Source organism: Lipotes vexillifer, unplaced genomic scaffold (genome assembly GCF_000442215.2).
Source record: "Lipotes vexillifer unplaced genomic scaffold, Lipotes_vexillifer_v1.1 scaffold860, whole genome shotgun sequence".
Taxonomy (NCBI): Eukaryota; Metazoa; Chordata; class Mammalia; order Artiodactyla; family Lipotidae; genus Lipotes; species Lipotes vexillifer.
In genome coordinates this window covers 495,908-516,490 of record NW_006789568.1, presented here as the reverse complement: position 1 = coordinate 516,490, position 20,583 = coordinate 495,908, and the positions used below count along the sequence as shown (strand labels likewise).

General features: G+C 37.2%; 1 protein-coding gene across 2 annotated transcripts in view; it reads right to left on the bottom strand.

Annotated features, from left to right (window-relative positions):
- Window positions 1-1,038: 1,038 nt before the first annotated feature.
- Window positions 1,039-20,583, bottom strand: part of PSMD1 (proteasome 26S subunit, non-ATPase 1) — a 107,365-nt gene continuing 87,820 nt past the window's right edge. The window contains exons 20-25 of one of the 2 annotated variants that reach the window (XM_007462740.1): window positions 19,924-20,093; window positions 18,107-18,199; window positions 16,586-16,672; window positions 15,867-16,013; window positions 3,318-3,473; window positions 1,117-1,334 (exon numbers count right to left, since the gene is read on the bottom strand). In XM_007462740.1, the coding sequence (XP_007462802.1) occupies window positions 3,327-3,473; window positions 15,867-16,013; window positions 16,586-16,672; window positions 18,107-18,199; window positions 19,924-20,093 (644 nt within the window). In that variant the 3' untranslated portion in view covers window positions 1,117-1,334; window positions 3,318-3,326. Of the gene's footprint in view, window positions 1,335-3,317; window positions 3,474-15,866; window positions 16,014-16,585; window positions 16,673-18,106; window positions 18,200-19,923; window positions 20,094-20,583 lie in introns of both variants that reach the window. The other variant, XM_007462741.1, reaches the window with a different exon arrangement.

The following is a 20,583-nucleotide window of genomic DNA, read 5'->3' as shown; positions in this document are numbered from 1 at the left end:
CAATCCACTATTTTAGAAAGAATTTATGAACTTTGGCCAGAGACCCATGAATGTACCACTTCTCCCAGACTACTCAATTTTGGACAGTGACATCATTGACAGACTTCTGTTTTTTAAACATTTCATATATTAAGGGAAATGTTAGAGATAACTGTGTCTGAAATGCAAGCAATGTTAAGAGGTTGAACAGGAAGGACATAGCTAATGAGAGGCTAGGAAATGAGATAATCTCTTTTAGAGAATCATCTGATATTGAGGAAACAAGGAATTTACAAAGGAGGGGATACAATGAAATTAACCAACCAGTGGAGCCATCCTTTGGGATCAGTAACCTTTAGACCTGGACCTAAACAACAAAGCTGTGGTAGATGAATGGATAGAGCTGATCTACCCAGGAGTTTGTTTCCTCTAAAAACAGGTTTTTTTTTTTTTTTTTTTTTTCCCAGACTCAGAAGGCTAGATCTTAAATTAAGAAGTGAAAGAATCAAGGTTGGAATAAAGAGTTATTCGTGTATAAATGTTGGAAACTACCTACTTTTAACTTTAATAGTTGAAGGCCAAGGCACAAAAGACCCTACATAACCAAATGTCTGCATTTCTATTACCTTTAAATTATACCTCAATAAAAAAAAACATGAAAAAAAAAGTCAGAAAAGGAGAAAAAAGGGTACATTATTAGATCTTGTGGCTAAATAAACTGAAATAATTTATATCTATTGTCCTTAACAGGATCAAAAGCAGGAAACAATAAGCAAAGCTTATTTAAAAAAAAAAAAAAAAAAAAGCTTCTGAGCTGCCTAAACAGACTACACTTCCTTTGGATCATTAAAGGGACTTCCTCAATAAGTGATGCCACCCTATACCCTGAATCCCATTAATAAAAATGCAGAGAATTCTTGGAGTAATAAACAAGGGTGGTTGTTTTTCTCTCTTATTTTTTCCATTATTTTTCAAATAATCTATAAAATAGTTTAACTCTTTCACCAATATTAAAGTCATGCATACTCATCCCACCAATCAAAGATTTAGCTCTTTGGGTTTAGGCGTTTCATGGTGGGAGGAAAGAGTACTAGATCCATTTATTTAAAATCCAGGCTGAAAAACAAACAAGAAGTCCTTGTCCATCTGAAGATCTTAATATATTTATTTGAAAACCAAGTTGTGTGAAAGAGAACACTCAATAGTCATATACCATCTCTTCAACCAAAGACTTGGACACAAGGTCAGCACAGAGGCAATGATACATGCAGTGAATAGCAGGTCTCAGCATGAACTTCCTCACAGGCGTTTCTAATACGAGCCTGGACAATCTTCTTCAGGTGAGCAATAAAATCCTGGGGAAGGGGGGAGAGGGAGAAGCTAGGGTTATTCTTTATTTTAAAAACATTAAAAAAACCCAAAACAAACTACTAGATGTTGAAGTCTAAAACTAGCCTATAGACTTCCCTGGTGGTCCAGTGGTTAAGACTCCACGCTTCCACTGCAGGGGTAATGGGTTCAATCCCTGGTTGGAGAACTAGAGTCCCACATGTTGCACAGTGCGGCAAAAAAACAAAAAACAAAAAAACACCCAAAATAAAAAACCAAAACAACAAACAAACAAAAAAACCAAAATAGCCCCTAACTCTGCTGATGCAGTCCTAATATGACAGTTTGTGCTAAGACAGACTATAGTTTTCAAATTCTCATTTGACTGGATATTTTACCCTTTTAAAAACTAACAAGGGGAACTTCCCTGGTGGTCCAGTGGGTAAGACTCCACGCTCCCAATGCAGGGGGCCAGGGTTCGATCCCTGGTCGGGGACTAGATCCTGCATGCATACCGCAACTAAGAGTCTGCATGCTGCAAATAAGAAGTCCGCATGCTGCAACTAAAAGATCCTGCATGCTGCAATTAAAATCTGCGTGCTGCAACTAAAATCCCGCGTGCCGCAACTAAGACCTGGCGCAGACTAAATAACTAAATACAAAAGTAAATAGATAAATAAATACGAAAAAAAAAACCTAACAAGAATCCAATTTCCAACTGAAAACTTCTAAGCCATTTTGTAGTTAACTGTCTTGAAAGACTTAATCAGGGGGTTTTCAGTAAAGTATTGTGAAAGGCTGAAGAGGGTTAATGTGAGTTCAGTTCTGCAACAGACTGAGAGCTCAGGGTATTAATATTGTCATGTGCTGGTTGGGTAAAGCTTAGGAAATCATCAAGAGCTGGAAGACAATTTTCAAAAGCAGGAAGGCAAGTTATAAATCTCCAAACTGTCTCTTGGAGGCTTGAATATATTTTTCTACTAATAGCAGGGTTTCTGCCTTAACATTTATCTGAGATTTCTATAAAAGCTTTCATTAATTGCTACTCAGTGTGTAACACTCACAGTGTTAGATTTGCAACTTGACATATCAAATGTATTTTTCTTTTGTCCTAATGTAATAAATGATACTGATCTTACTTTCTTTAAAGAGTAGAATAAATTCATATTTGTTTGACAACGTACTTGTAGTAGGGTGGAATTAGAGAACCTTGATTATACAGTTTATACGCATCTTCAGATACGTGACGACCATTCAAAAACAATTGGAGGAAACAGAATGACAATTTCGTGAAACTGCAATCTTTTGCATCTAAAACCCCCCTTCAACATTGTTAGAACACTGGCATAATAATAATCTTTTTCAACTGGACAAAGCTTTGTGTTACAGTCTAGCTGACCCCAAAGTACCTATAAGCACTATGTCTTATACATACTAGATGTTCAATAGCTTCTCGAATAAATGAATGGTAAGGCTTTTAGTGCCAAAAGTATTGCCAAAGGAAAGGGAGAGAGAGAAGAATCAGTGAGGAATTTAGACCTGTGCTACTCAAAGTGTGATCTACGGACCAGTGCCCGTCCACAGACTATAACTGATCCACATCAAGGAGCTTACATCAAAATGGAAATCACCTCCATCACTGAGCTGACTGTCAGTTCAGCTGACTTTTTTGGGGTTAGTGGGTAGCAAGGCTTTTTTGATGAGAGAAGCATTGAGTTACATTCTGGAGCAAGCTCCCTACTTCGTCATGGACCTATGAAATCAGTTTGCAGTCCAGCCACTTTGAATAGCACTGGTAGAACACTAGAGGGTAGAGAGTCAAAGAAGGAAAAAGGAATTGGTATATTCCACATTCATGAAGAGGTCAAAGAAGGGTAAATTTTAATACTGTTTAGTTAAACAGGGATTAAGTACAAAAGGGAAAAAGTGAGACCATGTCTCTGTATAAAACGTTTGTGAAGAATTGACTAAGAGATTTCCCTTGATATACAATTTTGTTCCACACACACCTCTGGTCCTTAGTCATCAATATACTCAAATGGTTCTGGGGGTTCTGGCTCTTGTTCCTCTTCCTCAATTTTCGGGCCATGGGCTGCCACAGGTTCCACCAGCTCTTCAATGTCTTCACTGGTATCCTTCAGAATGATGATGCCTCCAATGGACAGCTATTAAACAGAGCAAGGAATGATGAAGCACAAGCTCCACTCATATTTCCAGAATGCTCCAGAATCTTGAGTGCATATTTGTTAAATGGTACCTCAAGGCTACTAGAATGATTTGGAAATAAAGAACTGGGATGGAACTACACTTTCCTTGATGACAGTCAGGAAACCTGGGCCTTTGTGCCTGTGTGATGCTACACTAGTGACTTAACTAAACTGTTCAAACCTAAGAAGGGGCTAATAAAATCTTCCTGATCTATTCCTTCAGGTTAGTCTGAGGATTCAATGAGGACATCATTGCCAATGTGCATAAGAAAGGATAAAGAAAACTGTAATCTATAGGAGTACCTGCAAATTTAACCCAGTGGCTCTGGATGGTAGAACATGTGGTGTTGCTGTCTGGATGATGCATCCCAATTTAAGAAGTATTTCTCAGTACTGCACTAGCCTCAGTCGGACTGCAGGGAGAATGTTTACTATCCAAAGACGGTATTCTAATGCCTTGTTACTCAGTGTGTGGTCCTGTACCAGTAGCATCCTCATTACCTTGGAGCTTGCTAGAAATGTAGAAAACTTGGCCCCGCTTTAGATCTCTGAATTTGTATTTTAACAAGACCCTCAGGTGATTTATATGCATGTTAAAGTTTGAGACGCACACTAGTCTAACAGATACTTTATCATTTGTGAGAAAACCATCATTTTGGACACGAAGACAATCTAGAAATGAAAAGCCAATTTTTCTCCAGCAATTTCAGAATGATAGAGCAATATAAGTATCACAAATATCAGAGTGTTTTTCACTATAATCTACAAATCCTTGTGATGCGAGACAGTGAAAAACTAGACTGGAAACAAAAGGGAAGTAGAGTGTAGAAGCAATTCTATTAAGGCCTCTGCCAAACATATTAGCAAAAGGGAAATTCAAAAATCAAACTGTCTGCCCTTCTCTGGTGTGCTAATCTTATTCTATTTACTTGCCTGTGTCAAAGGAAATGGAAAGCTGCTCTCTGTAATTAAATCAGTCAACAGTGAAGGGAACATCTGGCAAAAACATATTTCTACCAAAGCACATTACTGGGAAGGAAAAGAAGCCCAAGCACGTTAGGAAAATGATTCATATATGTATAAGCATCTCTGCAGTTCAACCTAATCTAATTTTTACTCATCAGAACTCTGCTCTGCCACGCTATATAACTGGTGTGCCTTAATGAATTTCTAAACTATTTCCCTTCTCTCAATACATACATATTCATACACATTAATCTATAATCCTTTCACTTAAAAAGCTTGCTTTCCTTGAAGAAAAGCCATTTTATGAATGGACCCTTCCTTTAATACCAATATTCATCCAAGAACAGAGTGACATGGCCACTACCCTAATACTCCATGGTCTAAAAGTTTATTTGAACCTTCTAAAGGACCAAATGGAGATCAATCTTTTACTCAACAGAAAATACCCATGTTCACCAAAGGACTTCCTGCATTTTGGAAATACATGGCTCCAGATTACAGTGGTACTATTTCATGCTTAACTGGAATGCTCCAGCCCAAATCCTGCAATATAATCAACACATGGGAAGAGCTTTTTATAGCTACATGGTTTAGATTTATTAATGCATTATATGTTAGAGAGAAAGTTCACACTCTCTAGGCAGAGAATAAGATATATGACATTCTGTTTTCTGAGAAGGCTAGTGACAATGGAAGACAGAGGCAATGGGACACTTCGGCTGCCAAATGTTCCACACTCTATAAGACATCTTTTAAGATGGACAGGAAACAGACTAGGAATGCCACCCATTTTCAAAACTAAAGCTGCTGGGGCTTCCCTGGTGGTCCAGTGGTTAAGAATCTGCCTTCCAATGCAGAGGACGCAGGTTTGATCCCTGGTTGGGGAACTAAGATCCCACGTGCTGTGGGGCAACTAAGCCCATGCACCGCACCTATTGAGCCTACGTACTACAAACTACAGAGCCCATGCACTCTGGAGCCCACATGCCACAACTACAGAGCCCACACGCCGCAACTAGAGAGAAGCCCACACACCACAATGAAGAGCCTGCGTGCTCTGGAGCCCACGCACCACAACTAGGGAACAGCCCGTGCACCACAACAAAAGATCCTGCATGCCACAAAGAAGATCCCATGTGCCACAACCAAGACACAACGTAGCCAAAAAGTAAAAAATGAAATAAATAAATATTAAAAACAAAACAAAACAAAACAACCCTAAAGTTGTCTCTTTCAAATGCAATGTCTGAGGAAGGATCTGATGACCCTGCCATTGAGGGTTCTGGAGGGAATGAGTCAGGGGGCACCCCTTTCTTCACTGCACACACACAGAGGCAGTCTTTTCTTCCTTTTTTAAAAAACTGAGATATAATTCACATAACATAAATGATCCCTTTTAAAGTATACAATTCAGTGATTTTTTTTTAGGATACTCACAAAGTTGTGCAGCCACCTCCACTATCTAATTCAAGAACACATTCATCAACGTAAAAGAAACTCTGCACCTGCCAGCCGTCATTCTCCATCCCCCACTCCCAGCTCCTACAACCGCTAAAGCAACTTCTGTCTGTATGGATTTGTCTATTCTGGACATCTCAAATAAACAGAACCATACATTATGTGGCCTTCTGCGTCTGGCTTTTTTCACTTAGGACAAGGTTTTTAAGTTTCAAACACCATGGAGCATATATCAGTATGTCACTTCTTTCAGCTGAATAATATTGCATTGTGCATATCACATTTTATTTATCCATCCACCACTTGATGGACATTTGAGTTGTTTCTACCTTTTGGCTATTATGTATAAAGCTAATATAAACATTAGTGTACAAGTGTTTGTGTGGACATAGTTTTCATTCTCTTGGGCATATACTAAGGAGTGGAATTGCTTGGTCATATAAGTCTACATTTAACTTTTCGAGAACTGCCAAACTGGTTTCCATAGAGGCTGCAACACTTTACATTCCTACCAGTACTATATGCGGCTTCCAATTTCTCCATAACCTTGCTAATTTTAACCTACAAACCTATTGTCTTTTTCTTTTTGCGGTACGTGGGCCTCTCACTGCTGTGGCCTCTCCTTGTTGTGGAGCACAGGCTCCGGACGTGCAGGCTCAGCGGCCATGGCTCATGGGCCCAGCCGCTCCGCGGCATGTGGGATCCTCCCGGACCGGGGCACGAACCCGTGTCCCCCGCATCGGCAGGCGGACTCTCAACCACTGTGCCCCTATTGTCTTTTTGATTATAGCCATCCTAGGTTATTACGAAGTATCTCCTTGTGGTTCTGATTTCCATTTCCCTAATGATGAATGATGTTGAGCATCTTTTCATGTGCTTTTGGCCATTTGTAAATCTTCTTTGGCAAAATGTCTATTCAAATCCTTTGCCCATTTAAAAAATACATTTTTTTTTTAATCATTGAGTTTTAAAAAATGTATTTGGGTATAAGTCTCTCATCAGGTATGTGCTTTGAAAATATTTTCTACTCTCTGGGGATTTTTTCCACTTTCTTGATAGTGTCTTTCGTAACACAGAAGTTTTTAACTTGATTAAGTCCAATTTATCTTTTTTCTGCAGTTGCTTCTGCTTTAGATGTCACATATGAGAAAACACTGCCTAATCCAAGATCATAAAGATTTACAGATAGGGTTTATATAGTGTTAGCTCTTACATTTAAGTCTTTGATCCATTTTCAATTAATTTTTATATGTGCTGTAAGGTAGGGATCCAATTTAATTCTTTTGCATATGGATAGCCAGTTGTCTTAAGCACCATGTCTTGAAAATATTATTCTTTCCCCATTGAAGAAAATCAATCGAACATAAAATGGATTAAAGACCTAAATGTAAGACCGGATACTATAAAACTTCTAGAGGAAAACACAGGCAGAACACTCTTTGACAGAAATCGCAGCAAATTTTTTTTTAGATCCATTTCCTAGAGTAATGGAAACAAAAGCAAAAATACACAAATGGGACCTAATTAAACTTAAAAGCTTTTGCACAGCAAAGGAAACTATAAAACAAAAAGACAGCATACAAAATAAGAGAAAATATTTGCAAACGATGTGACTGACAAGGGATTAATTTCTAAAATATATAAACAGCTTATACAGCTCAATATCAAAAAAACAAAAAATCCACTCAAAAAATGGGCAGAAGACCTAAATAGACATTTCTCCAAAGAAGACATACAGATGGCCAACAGGCACATGAAAAGATGCTCAGCATCACTAATTATTAGAGAAATGTAAATCAAAACTACAATGAGCTATCACCTCACACAGGTGAGAATGGCCATCATCAAAAAAACTACAAATAATACATGCTGGAGAGAGTGTGGAGAAAAGGGAACCCTCCTACACTGTTGGTGGGAATATAAATTGGTGCAGCCACTATGGAGAACACTATGGAGGTTCCTTAAAAAACTAAAAACAGAGTTACTATATAATCCAGTAATCCCACTCCTGCGCATGTATCTGGAAAAGACAAAAAACAATTCAGAAAGATATATGCACCCCAATGCTCACAGGAGCACTATTTACAATAGCCAAGACATGGAAGCAACCTAAATGCCCACTGACAGATGAATGGATAAAGATGTGGTATATATATGTGTACACACACACACACACACACACACACACACACACACACAGAGGAATATTACTCAGCCATAAAAAAGAATGAAACAATGCCATTTGCAGCAACATGGATGGACCAAGAGATTATCGTATACTCAGTGAAGGAAGTCAGATAGTCAAAGACAAATATAATATCATATCACTTATCTGTGGAATCTAAAAAATGGTAAAAATTTATTTACAAAACAGAAGTAGACTCAGATAATACTGTAGAAAGCAAACTTACAGTTACCAAAGGGGAAAGGGTTGCGGGGGGGGGGGGGGATAAATTAGGAGTTTGGGATTAACAGATACACACTACTATATATAAAAGAGATAAACAACAAGGACCTACTGTATAGCACAGGGAACTATATCGAATATCTGATAATAACCTATAATGGAAAAGAATCTGAAAGAGTAGATATATATATAAATGTATAACTGAATCACTTTGCTGTATGTATACCTGAAACTAATACAACATTGTAAATCAACTATACTTCAATTAAAAAAAAAGTCAAATTGACCATAAATTTTTGGACTCTCAATTTAAATTCATTTATCTGGATGTCTATCCTTTTGCCAATACCAGTTTTGATTACTGTAGCTTTGTAGTAAGTTTTGAAATTGGGAAGTGTGATTCTTCCAACTTTGCTCTTCTTTCTCAAGATTGTTTTGGCTATTCTGGGTCCCCTGTATTTCCGTATGAATTTTAGGATCAGTTTGTATATTTCTGCAAAAAAAAGTCAGCTGGGATTTTGATAAGGACTGTGTTGAATCTATAGATCAAATTGGGGAGTACTGCCATCTTGAGTAATCCTAAATCTTCCAATTTGTGAACATTAATTATTGGCTCTGTAGTTTTTTTCCTTGTAATGTCTTTGCCTGGTTTTACTACAGAGTAATATTGGCCACACAGAATAAGTTTGGCAGTGTTTCCTCCTCTTGTATTTTTTTAGAGCAGTTTGTAAAGGATTGGTACTATTTTTTCTTTAAACATTTGATGGAATTAACCAGTGAAGCCATCTGGCCCTGGGCTTTTCTTTATAGCTTTCTGATTATTAATTCAATCTCTTTACCTGTTATATATCTATTCAGATTTACTATTTCTTCTTGAGTCAGTTGTAGTAGTTTGTGTCTTTCTAGGACTTTGTCAATTTCATCTAAATTACCTAATTTGCTGACATATAGTTATTCACAGTATACTCTCAAAATCCTTTTATTTCTGTAAGGTTGGTAGTAATGTGTAAGGCTGGTAGTAATGTCCCCTCTTTGTTTCCTGATTTTAGTAATTTGAGTCTTTCCCCTTTTTTTGATTAAACAGATAGAAATTTATTTACCCTATATAATAAGAATAATCATAACAATATCCAACTTTAGTATACACATACTGTGTGCCAGACATGGTTCTGTATGGCTCACGTATGTGCCAAACACACCTATAGGTTGTGTCCCCTCCCCCAATTCATATGTTGAAATCCTACCCCACCCCCACAAAGTGCAATGGTATTAGAAGTTGGGTCTTTAGGATGCAATTAGGTCATGAAGGCAAAACCCTCAGGAATGAAATTCATGCCCTTATAAGAAGAAACATGAAGAGAGTTTGCTTTGTCTTTCTCTGCTATGTGAGGATACAATGAGAAGAGGGCTGTCTATAAGCTGGGATGATGGCCTTTACCAAGAACTTGCTCATGCTGGCACCCTGTTCTTGGACTTCTAGTCTCAGAACTGTGAGAAAGAAAGATTTGTTGTTTAAGCCAACCAGTCTTAAACAGTAGGTGGCAATTTGAACAGACTAAGACATATTTTGAACAGAACAGACTAAGACATATTTTAATGCAAATTACATTTTTATACAGTGTGTACACATCAACACCAATTTATGATTGCACTGTACAGTTGTCTTTTAAATCAGAAAAGAGGAAAAAAGACCAGGGAGTGGGTGGTGAGCTGGCCACCCTGGGGACAGGGTGAGAGCAGACTCTGGCCACAGGGTGGGGTCCCTCTGGTCTAGAGTTCTGTGACCACATTTTCTGAACTCCAACTCATCTGATAAAGAATTTCTCTGGATCCCTTCATAACCTTAAGAATCACTGAAGACCACAAATAACAAATATTGGCAAGGATGTGGAGAAAAGGGAACCCTTGTGCACTGTTGGTGGGAATGTAAATTGGTTCAGCCACTATGGACAACAGTATGGAGGTTCCTGAAAAAAACTAAAACTAGAACTACCAGATGATCTAGCAATTCTACTCCTGGGTATGTATCTGAAGAAAATGAACATTAATTTGAAAAGATATATGCACTGCAATATTCATGCAACATTGTTTACAACAGCCAAGATATGGAAGCAATGTAAGTGTCCATAAACAGGTAAATGAATAAAAAAGAATAAATGAAATACTACTCAGCCATAAAAAAGAATGAAATTGTGCCATTTGCAACAACACGGATGGACTTGGAGGGTATTATACTCAGTGAAATAAGTCAAAGACAAATACTGTATGATATCACTTATATGTGGAACCTAAAATATAAAACAAACTAGTGAATATAACAAAAAAGAAAGAGACTCACAGATATGGAGAACAAACTAGTGGTTACAGTGGGGAGAGGGAAGAGGGAGGGACCAGATGGGGGCAGGGGATTAAGAGGTACAAACTACTATGTATAAAATAAACTACAAGGACATATTGTACAGCACAGAGAACATAGCCAATATTTTATAATAACTAGAAATGGAATATAACCTTGAAAAATTGTGAATCACTATGTTGTAACCTGAAACTTATATAATATTGTAAATCAACTATACCTCAATTAAAAAAATTAATGGAGAAAAAAAAAGAGGATAAAAAGAGTTACAAAAACAAAAATATACTATCTTTTATATTTATCTATATAATTATGTTTACCAGTGCTCTGTATTTTTTCATGTGGATTCAAGTTACTGTGTCCTTTCACTTCATCCTGAAGGGTTCACTTTAGTACTTCTTGTATGGCAGGCTGTATAGCAACAAATTCTCTTAGTTTTCATTTGTGAATGTCTTAATTTTGCCTTCACTTTTGAAGGATAGTTTTGTTGGATATGGCATTCTTGGTTGAGGCTTTTCTTTGAGCACTTTGACTATATCAACATTCTGCCTTCTGGCCTCCATAGTTTCTAATGACAAATCAGCTGTTGATCTTATTGTGGCTCTGGGTACCTGATGAGGAGTTGTGTTTCTCCTGCTGCTCTCAAGATTCTCTGTCAAATCTGATGTGCTTCTATACAATAACAACGAACTAGCAGAAAGAGAAACTAAGAAAACAATCTCGTTTACAATTGCAACAAAAGGAATAAAATACCTAGGAGTAAGTTTAATCAAGGAGGAGAAAAACCTATATACTGATAACTGAATGAGACATTGCTGAACAAAACTGAAAATACAAAGAAATGGAAAGACATTTCATGCTCATAAATTAGAAAAATTAACAATATTAAAATGTCCATATAGCTAAAGCAATCTATAGATTCAATGCAATCCCTATCACAATCCCAATGACATTTGTTTTTACGGAAATAGAACCAAAAAAATCCTAAATTTTAAAATGTAAATACAGAAGACCTGGAATAGCCAAAGAAATCCTGAGAAAAAAGAACCAAGCTGGAGGTGTCACACTCCCTGATTTCAAATTATACTACAAAGCTGTAGCAATCAAAGCAGCATGGTATCGGCAGAAAAATAGACACAACACACAGATCAATGGAACAGAACTGAACATTCAGAAATAAACCCACAGACAACTAATTTACGACAAAGGAGCCAAGAGCATACAGTAGAGAAAGTAAAGTGTCTTCAATAAACCGTGTTGTGAAAACTGGACAGCCAAATGCAAAAGAATGAAACCAGACCACTCTCTTACAGCATACACAAAAATCAACTCAAAATGTATTAAAGACTTGAATGTAAGACCTGAAACCGTAAGACTCCTAGAAGAAAACACAGGCAGTATGCTTTCTGACATTGGTTTTAGCAGTATCGGTCTGGATATGTTTCCTCAGACAAGGGAAACAAAAGCGAAAATGAACAAATGGGACTACTTCAAACCAAAAGTTTCTCCACAGCAAAGGAAACCATCAATGAAAAGAAAACCTACCAAATGGGAGAAGATATTTGCAAATCATATATCCATCATACAAGAGGTTCATATCCAAAGTATATAAAGAACTTTTACAACTGACCAATAAAAAAACAAATGACTAAATTTAAAAAAAGGCAAAGGAGTTGAATAGATATTTTTCCAAAGAAGATACAGGTGGCCAACAGGCACATGAAAAGATGTTCAACATTGCTAATTATTAAGTAAATGCAAATCAATCAAAACCACGAGATATCACCTCATACCCATTAGAATGGCTATTATCAAAAAGGCAAAAAATAACAAGGGTTGGAGAGGATGTGGAGAAAAGGAAACCCTGGTACACTGTTGGTCGAAATGTAAATGGATGTAGCCACTGTGGAAAACAGTATGCAGATTCCTCAAAGAATGATCCAGCTTTCCACTTCTGGGAATATGAAAACACTAATTTGAAAAGATATATGTACCCCTCTGTTCAGAGCAGCATTATTTATAACAGCCAAGATATGGACACAACCTAAGTGCCCATCGATAGAAGAATGGATAAAAAAGATGTAATACACACACACACACACACACACACACACACACACACACACACCGGAATACTTACTATTCAGCCATAAAAAAAGGATGAAATCTTGCCATCTGCAATAACATGGATACACCTTGAGTGTATTATGCTAAGTGAAATGTTAGATGGAGAAAGACAAATACCATGATTTCACTCATATATGGACTAAAACAGAAATATTAAAGAACAAGCAAAACAAAACAAAGCCAAAAAAAAAAAAACCCATAGAGAAAACAGTAACTTCTGGGGGGTGCGGGAGGGTGAAATGGAGAAAGGGGGGTCAGTTGTACGGTGATGGATGGAAACTAGAGTTTTGGTGGTGAGCATACTGCTGTGTATACAGAAGGTGAATTATAATGTTGTATACACAAAACTTACATTTGTTATAAACCAATGTTACCTCAATTAAAAAAAAGAAGAAAAAGAAGAAAAGAATCCTTCTTTGTCTTTCAACAGTGTGATTATGTTGTGTCTAGGTGTGGATCTCTTTATCTTACTTGGATTCACTGAGCATCCTGGATATGTAGATCAATGTTATTCATAAAATTATGTAAGTTTTCAGTCATTATTTCTTCAAATATTCTTCTATACTTTTCTCTCTCTTTTTGGGACTCCCATTAGCCCATTTCTGTGAATGTTGGTATGCTTGGCTTTTAAAAGGTCTGTTCATTTTTTCTTCACCCTTTTTTTGTTGTTCCTCAAGTCTTCCTGAAACAGCTGTTGAGCTCCTCTAGCAAATTTTTTTTTTTTTTTTTTTTTTGGGGTTCGGGGGCCCCTCACTGTTGTGGCCTCTCCCGTTGCAGAGCACAGGCTCCGGATGCGCAGGCTCAGCGGCCATGGCTCACGGGCCCAGCCGCTCCGCGGCATGTGGGATCTTCCCGGACCGGGGCACGAACCCGTGTCCCCTGCATCGGCAGGCGGACTCTCAACCGCTGCGCCACCAGGGAAGCCCCTCCTCTAGCAAATTTTTCATTTCAGTTATTTTATTTTTCAAATCCAGAATGTCTATTTGATTATTTTTTACAATTTCTATCTCTTTACTGATATTCATGATTTGTTAAGACAACATTCTTATACTTTCCTTTAGTTCTTTAGACATAGTTCCTTTAGTTCTTTGAACATATTTTAGTTGATTTCGTCTGCCTATTATGTACAACATCTAGGCTTCCTCAGAGAGAGTTTTATTAATTGCTTTTTTCCTGTGTATGAGTCATGTTTTATTGCTTTGTATGTCTTGTAATTTTCTGTTGAAAACTGGACATTTAAATAATATAATGTGGCAACTCTGGAAATCAGATTCTCACCTCTCCCCAGGGTTTGCTGTTGTTGTCTGTTTTGTGACTTTTCTATAAAGTATTTTCTGTTGTATGTGATCAATGAAGTCTTCTCTCAGTTACCTGATTGGACAGCTAATGACTAGCCAGGGATTTCCTTAAACACCTGGAACAATAAGTCTCCGAGTCTTTGCTGAGGGGCTATGTGTGTGATTGGGGCACACCTTCAACAGTCAGCCAGGCACAGACAGAAGAAATCTTTTCGCTTGTAAATGAACAACTGTTACAGCTTCCTCGGATTTATTTTGAGCAAAGGCTTAACAATCATTTAAGTTCCCGCTGAGGAAAACCAGTCTCCTCATATGGCCTCATGACACTGAACATATACTTTGCTCTCTTTAGTTCTTCATAATTGTCAAAATCACTAGGTGTTTTGTGTGCTTATTCACTAGTTGTGTACTAATATACCTGTTCTGGCACGAGCAGTTTTGAAAGGATGCTGTTAGAATATATTCTCTGGAAACATGTCACTTCAGCGAGCTGGGTTGCAGATTAGATAGCGACTACATTGAATGTGTCCATTAGTGGTTCTATTAATTCATTCATTCAACACTACAGACCAAGCAGTATTAGGTCCTAGTAATGCAAAATTAACAGGAGATGGGAGAAGACCTGCAGGCTATTCCGTCTTTCCTGGCCTGACTGCCTGCTGCCCACAGATGGCTGATGATTTGTCACCACCACCAAGTAATATTCACTTACTGAGGATTTACCATGTTCCACATGTTGTTTTAAGTGCTTCACATATAACAATCTATTTAATTTTTACAATATTCCTAGGCGGTAGGTAGTATCACCATCCCAATTATTAGATGAGGAAACTGAAAGATGAAGCAATCAAATGACTTGTCTCAGTTACACAGCTAAGAAACAGCAGATCTGCAATATAAACTCAGTTCTGCCCAATTCTAGCTCTTCCACTAAATATCTTCCATCCTCTGCCCTTGTCTCCTCTAGCTGATAATCTAGTCAGGTAAGAGCTTGACTCACAATTGTGGGTAAGAGTTGTCACCACCATCAGGGACCACCTTCAAACTGATGAGAATGGGTTTACTTTTCTATAAGGATCTAGAAATCTTGTCTATGACATTTTAGACAGGTCCAGGATTTGAATGTATTAAATATGTCTACTAATGGTTCTCTAGTTTTCGAGATACAAGAACCTAGAAAATAAAGACATTATCATGGCTCAAATTTCTGATCAGCATTTGTTTCTAACATGAAACATTCTGCCCTAGAATAAATTAAATGGCATGAAGATCCTTTTCTAATTGTAAACTAGAACACTCTAAGTGCTTATGTATTAACTGTATTACCTTGTTCAATCCATTCCTATGAGTTAAGGATGATAATTCTTATTTTATAGTAGTGAAAACTGAGGAAGAGAGGATTAGTACTTGGCTTAAGGTCTCATAGGCTGAAAGTGGTAGAATCAGGATTCAAACTCAGGATGTCTGGCTCCAGAGTCTGTAGTCCAAATCACTATGCTGTATTAGAAACTTCCATGATGTAAGCCTTTGGTAGATGAAGGATGTTTGCAGGGTCACACAAAGAAAAGTCTCCCCAAATCTATATGGAATGCAAGGGAATGTCCTCTTTTGCTAAGAGATTTATTACTACTACAGAGCTTTTCCCAATACTTTGGAGATTTATCCTTCTCTATAAAGATTCCATTGCCCTACAGATTAACATCCTACTGGTATATAGTTAAGGGCCATTGGTGACTTACTGGTTTGAAAGGCTGGTATCTGCAGGTCTCTGGCATGCTTAGGACCTTAAGTTGGGCAGGCATAACTCGGGCTGGGTTATCCAATAACTGGAAGTTTGGCTCAGGTTCTTTTTTCTTCTCTTTTTCTTCCTTTTTCTCTGCCTCATCCTAGGGGGGAAAAAATAGCCCCATAAAGGTTCACTTCTGTTCTACATCACTGAATAATGTTTAATAAATTTACTGAGCAACTATTAGGTGCAAAAGGTAGTTAGGATTAGACATAACGGAAGTAGAAGTAAAGTGATACCAGACTCAGACAAGAGAGATGGTAACTCTGCTTGGGGGTGAGAATGATATTTAACTTAGTTGTAAAGAGTGAGAAGGTTTTTCTATCATCAGAGATATTCAAAAATAAATGATGTTCCCTTTGCCTGAAAGGGTTTTTCTCTCTACCACCATCATCTCACTGTCTAATGAAAATGCTACTCTGCCCTTCAAAACTCATTTTAGTTGTCATTTCCTCTAAGAACTCATTTTTGATTTGTACCCTTCTATTCTTCCCATGAATGGGTATAATTTCTAAAGTCTCTTCCAATTAAAATTTTGAGTCTCCATGCTTGGAACAGGATAATTATTTAAAGGAAGCCAAGAGCAAGGTATAACAATGTTCAACTAAGGAAGAATCTGGACCATGACAGAGAAAGCTACATCAACCCATATGACCACCAAGTTATACCTACCACTTCCATTTTCTCCTCCTCCTTTTTTTCCTTTTCCTTTTCCTTCTTTTTAGCCTTGGCAGTTATAGATAACACAGCAGTGGAAACCTAGAGGAGTGAACAGGGTAAATCATTTAAATCCCTTACTTACACGCAAATGTACAAGCCCAATAGAATTCAGTTCTACAGTACTATTCTGTTTCCTGGCAGTAAGTATCATAAAGAACAAAATAATCTGGGAATATAAAGATAACTTACTGTTACAGTCATCAGGTAAATCTTTAGTTCCTAGAGGCCTGTGTCCAATATAACTCTAATTGTTTTTGATCTGTAGTATACCTTGGATGTGAATTTGCTATGATAAGTTTCTAAGATAGAGATTTGGGTGCCACATCCTTTTTTACTTCATAGGGAAAGCACTGGAAAACAAAAATTTTCTCCAAACCTGGTCGTAAAGATCTCTCACTGGACTAGATGCCCTACAGTGGTAATCCACAGTGGGTGAGTCGTTAACCTAGAATTATCCTCCTTGACGGGTCTCACTGAAATCAAAGGTGAAACAGGTACTTCGAAAGGCTGGGCAGTAATGGTGTAAAGCTGCCTTTGTTTTAGACTCAAAAGGGAGGGGGCCCTGAAACACAGCTGATGAACAAGATACTGTTGTCAAAGGATACCATCACCTACCACCCGCAAATTTGGTCAGTTATATAATTATCCCTACTTAACTATAACACTTACAGCAAATAGTAAACTGGCTAATATGGAACATTCTCTTGAGGGAAAAAATCGTTTTCCTAAACCTCAAGTGTCATAAAGGGTAATTTTACTGAGAAAACTACAGGGGCAAGCACAGTTCTCAATTTCACCATACTTTAACTTAACACGTATCAATGAGTGTCTTCATGCTTGTGGGGAGGAGTATAAATTGGTTATATCCATTTTGAGAAGAAATTTAGTTGACACTTATAAAAATAAATAATGTGCATTACTTTTGATCAAGCAATTCCATATCTAAGATCCTAACCTATAGATATACTTGTACAAGTGCACAAATATACATGTATAAAAACTCTATTCCAGTCCCATTTGTAACAGTGACAAATCAGAAATAACCTTAAATATCTATCAGATAAAGAACTGGTAAGACAATGATATATACATAAAGGGATGGCTCTGCAGCTTTGGAAAAAAAGAGATCAATACACATTGAAAGTTTTTTAAAAAAATTGTTAAAGTGAAAACAATAAGATGCAGAACAGCACACAGAATAATTCGACTTGTGGTATAAAAAGTATAGCTATGTGCAGAAAAAACATTTGGAGGGATTCACAAATTGTGATTCCTGAAACATGGGACTTGGATGACCAGGAGAGAAAAGGGCTTTCACTTTATATTCCTGTGTAATGTTGGATTTTACTATGAGAAGTATTACTTTAAAAATACCTACTTTAAAACATAACAATATTTAAAACAAACCCAAGTAAAACACTAAGCAGCTCCTATATAGATACAAATGGTGCTCAAAAGTAGCAAAAAACCTACCTTTTCCTTTTCTTTTTCTTTTGGTACTTCCAGAGGGGCAGGATATGCAAATGTTGATGGCTTACAGTTTGATTTATATTGAACTTTCGGCATCTGAAGAAATAAGAGAATTCCCCCCCTCCATTAAAATAATTAAAATCAAGGTTTAAGTATTCTATGCTCTTAACAAGCATACAGATGCCAAGGGGTGCCAGAAGTTTCAATCCTGGCTAAATTACACAGTTATTCAATTATGTTACCACTCCTCCCTTAAAGGCATCTCTCTTCTTTCACTGAATTAGTTTTGAGGTGCTTTACAGAACCACTGTGGTTCCCTATACTTTCTTCAAGCTCTGTGCCTTTAAACAGGCATCCCTTTCATTTTTACCACACACCCTGCTTCAGAGGGTTAAGTCTCACTCACAGTGTGAGCATCAGATCAACTGTTACCTTCTTTGTAAAGTGTCATCTGATTATCTAACCTGCATTCCTAACTTCACGTCCCTTCCTTGTACCACAGTAACAACCTATACACGTCCATATACAGTTTCTACACCATATAATCACACCTTACAAGAGTCTAGCATGAGCCTAATGGAAAAGTCGGCTTTGCATTGCTTATTGACCAGGTTTAAAGTTCTCTAGTCTGAATTTTTCTCTATTTACCCAAGAGAATGGTAATGAGCATCACATTTACTAGGACAAGCAATCTTGTCTTTTCCATCCCACTTTTCACTGTAAGGAATGGAAACAGAGATCATAAAATTGTGTGCCAGACGAAGAAGTCCCTAAAGAGTATACAGTATGTTTAACCACAATGTTAAATGTTAGGGATTGGGAAAACAAGATTCTTGCTCTGAGAGATAAAACTGCTCAATATTTACAAATGTGAGTAGCTTAATACTGAAACACTTAGAGGATAATTAATTGGCTATACAGCTATACTGAAAAAAATCAATTCAATGAAATACTCAATCTTTACCAGCCATTTTTTGGCCTAAAATTTTTCCACTCTGAAAATTTAACAGGATGTTTTAACAATGGCGATGACCAAATGTAAGAGTTATTTAAAGATCAAAAAGCCTCTGAGAGGATGCAAGACCAAGAAAGTGATTCATCAGGCCATAGGACTCAGAAAACAGACATAAGCAAAAATCTCATTTAAAAAAAAAAAAGGATAGTGTGATGACAGGGAATGTATCACCTTAAGTCTTTGACTTAAGTGACTAGTTTCTTTCTGTCAGTGTCCCTGGCTCCTCACTGCTGGTCTTGCTTTCTGCTACTACCAAAGGGACATCCTCCTATCTTGTTTTCCCTTTAGCAACAATCCTTTCTTCCATCAAATGCTCTAGCATCACATAACACTGAAACATATCCCTGTCTCAAACCTTCCTTCCTTAGTAAGATTTAGTTTAGGTCTTCCTTGCCCAGATTATTGCAATAGCATTGTAACAAATTTCCACTGATATCAGAATGTTTCTAAAATGCAAATCTCATCATGACATTTATCTGCATGAAATCCTACAACAGCTCTCACAGACCTTCAGTATTAAATAAAATTCATCAGTGATTATAAATCCTTTTCATATTTTTATATTTTGCCCCCCTCTTACCAATCCCTCTCAATTGATTTACCCAAGGTTACGCAGTTAGTAAAAAGACTTGATTTTCAAAACTTCCACCAACACACTCCTCTCAATAAGGTGATGACTCAGTCTGAAGGGAAAATATTAATAAGATGCCAACTAATCTTTAAAATTTTATGAAAATCCTCGTGAGTGGGTGGCAAATAGGATATGGTGAAGATACAATATAAAACTGAGGTCTCACAAACATACCTTTAAGTCCTTGTTAAGGCCAATGACACAGGTAGGGGTATAAGCCAATGACAGGAAGTGTGAAAGAGGAAACCAGAACCAGAACTGGGTAAAGACAAGGACACCAACCACAGAAGGCATATGGGTGTGCCCAGTTCTGGACTGCAAGGAGATTGTGACATTATGTCCACCTGTAGAAAAGGAGAGAAATCATAAACATGAATCTAGTTGAGCAATAATAAAGATTTCTAAGTACTACACTAGGGAAAAATTTGGTGATTATTTTGAGAGTATAGTTCTAAAATCTAATATGAAGTCACTGGAATTAGTTAGCCAATGAGCTATCTAGGGTCTCCAAAATTGGAAATACTGGACTAAGGGTAATTTAGAACTTCTTTCTATATAGGTAGGCATTTTTCAAAAACTAAGCCTGAAGGGTATCAGAACGTGTATGCTTAATTAAATATTAATCTATATTGTACATTGGCTTTTAATGTGCAAACAAAAAGTAAAATTTTAGTACATATCATATTTGTAAACAGTGGAAAAGAGACAAGAGGTAAATACTGTTTGCTTATTTTTATTCTTTCTGCTTTAGTCATGTCTGAATGCAGGCAGCTCCAAGACTAACTAGCCTTGTGATCTTGGACAAACCACTTTACCTCTAAAAGTTTTTTTTTT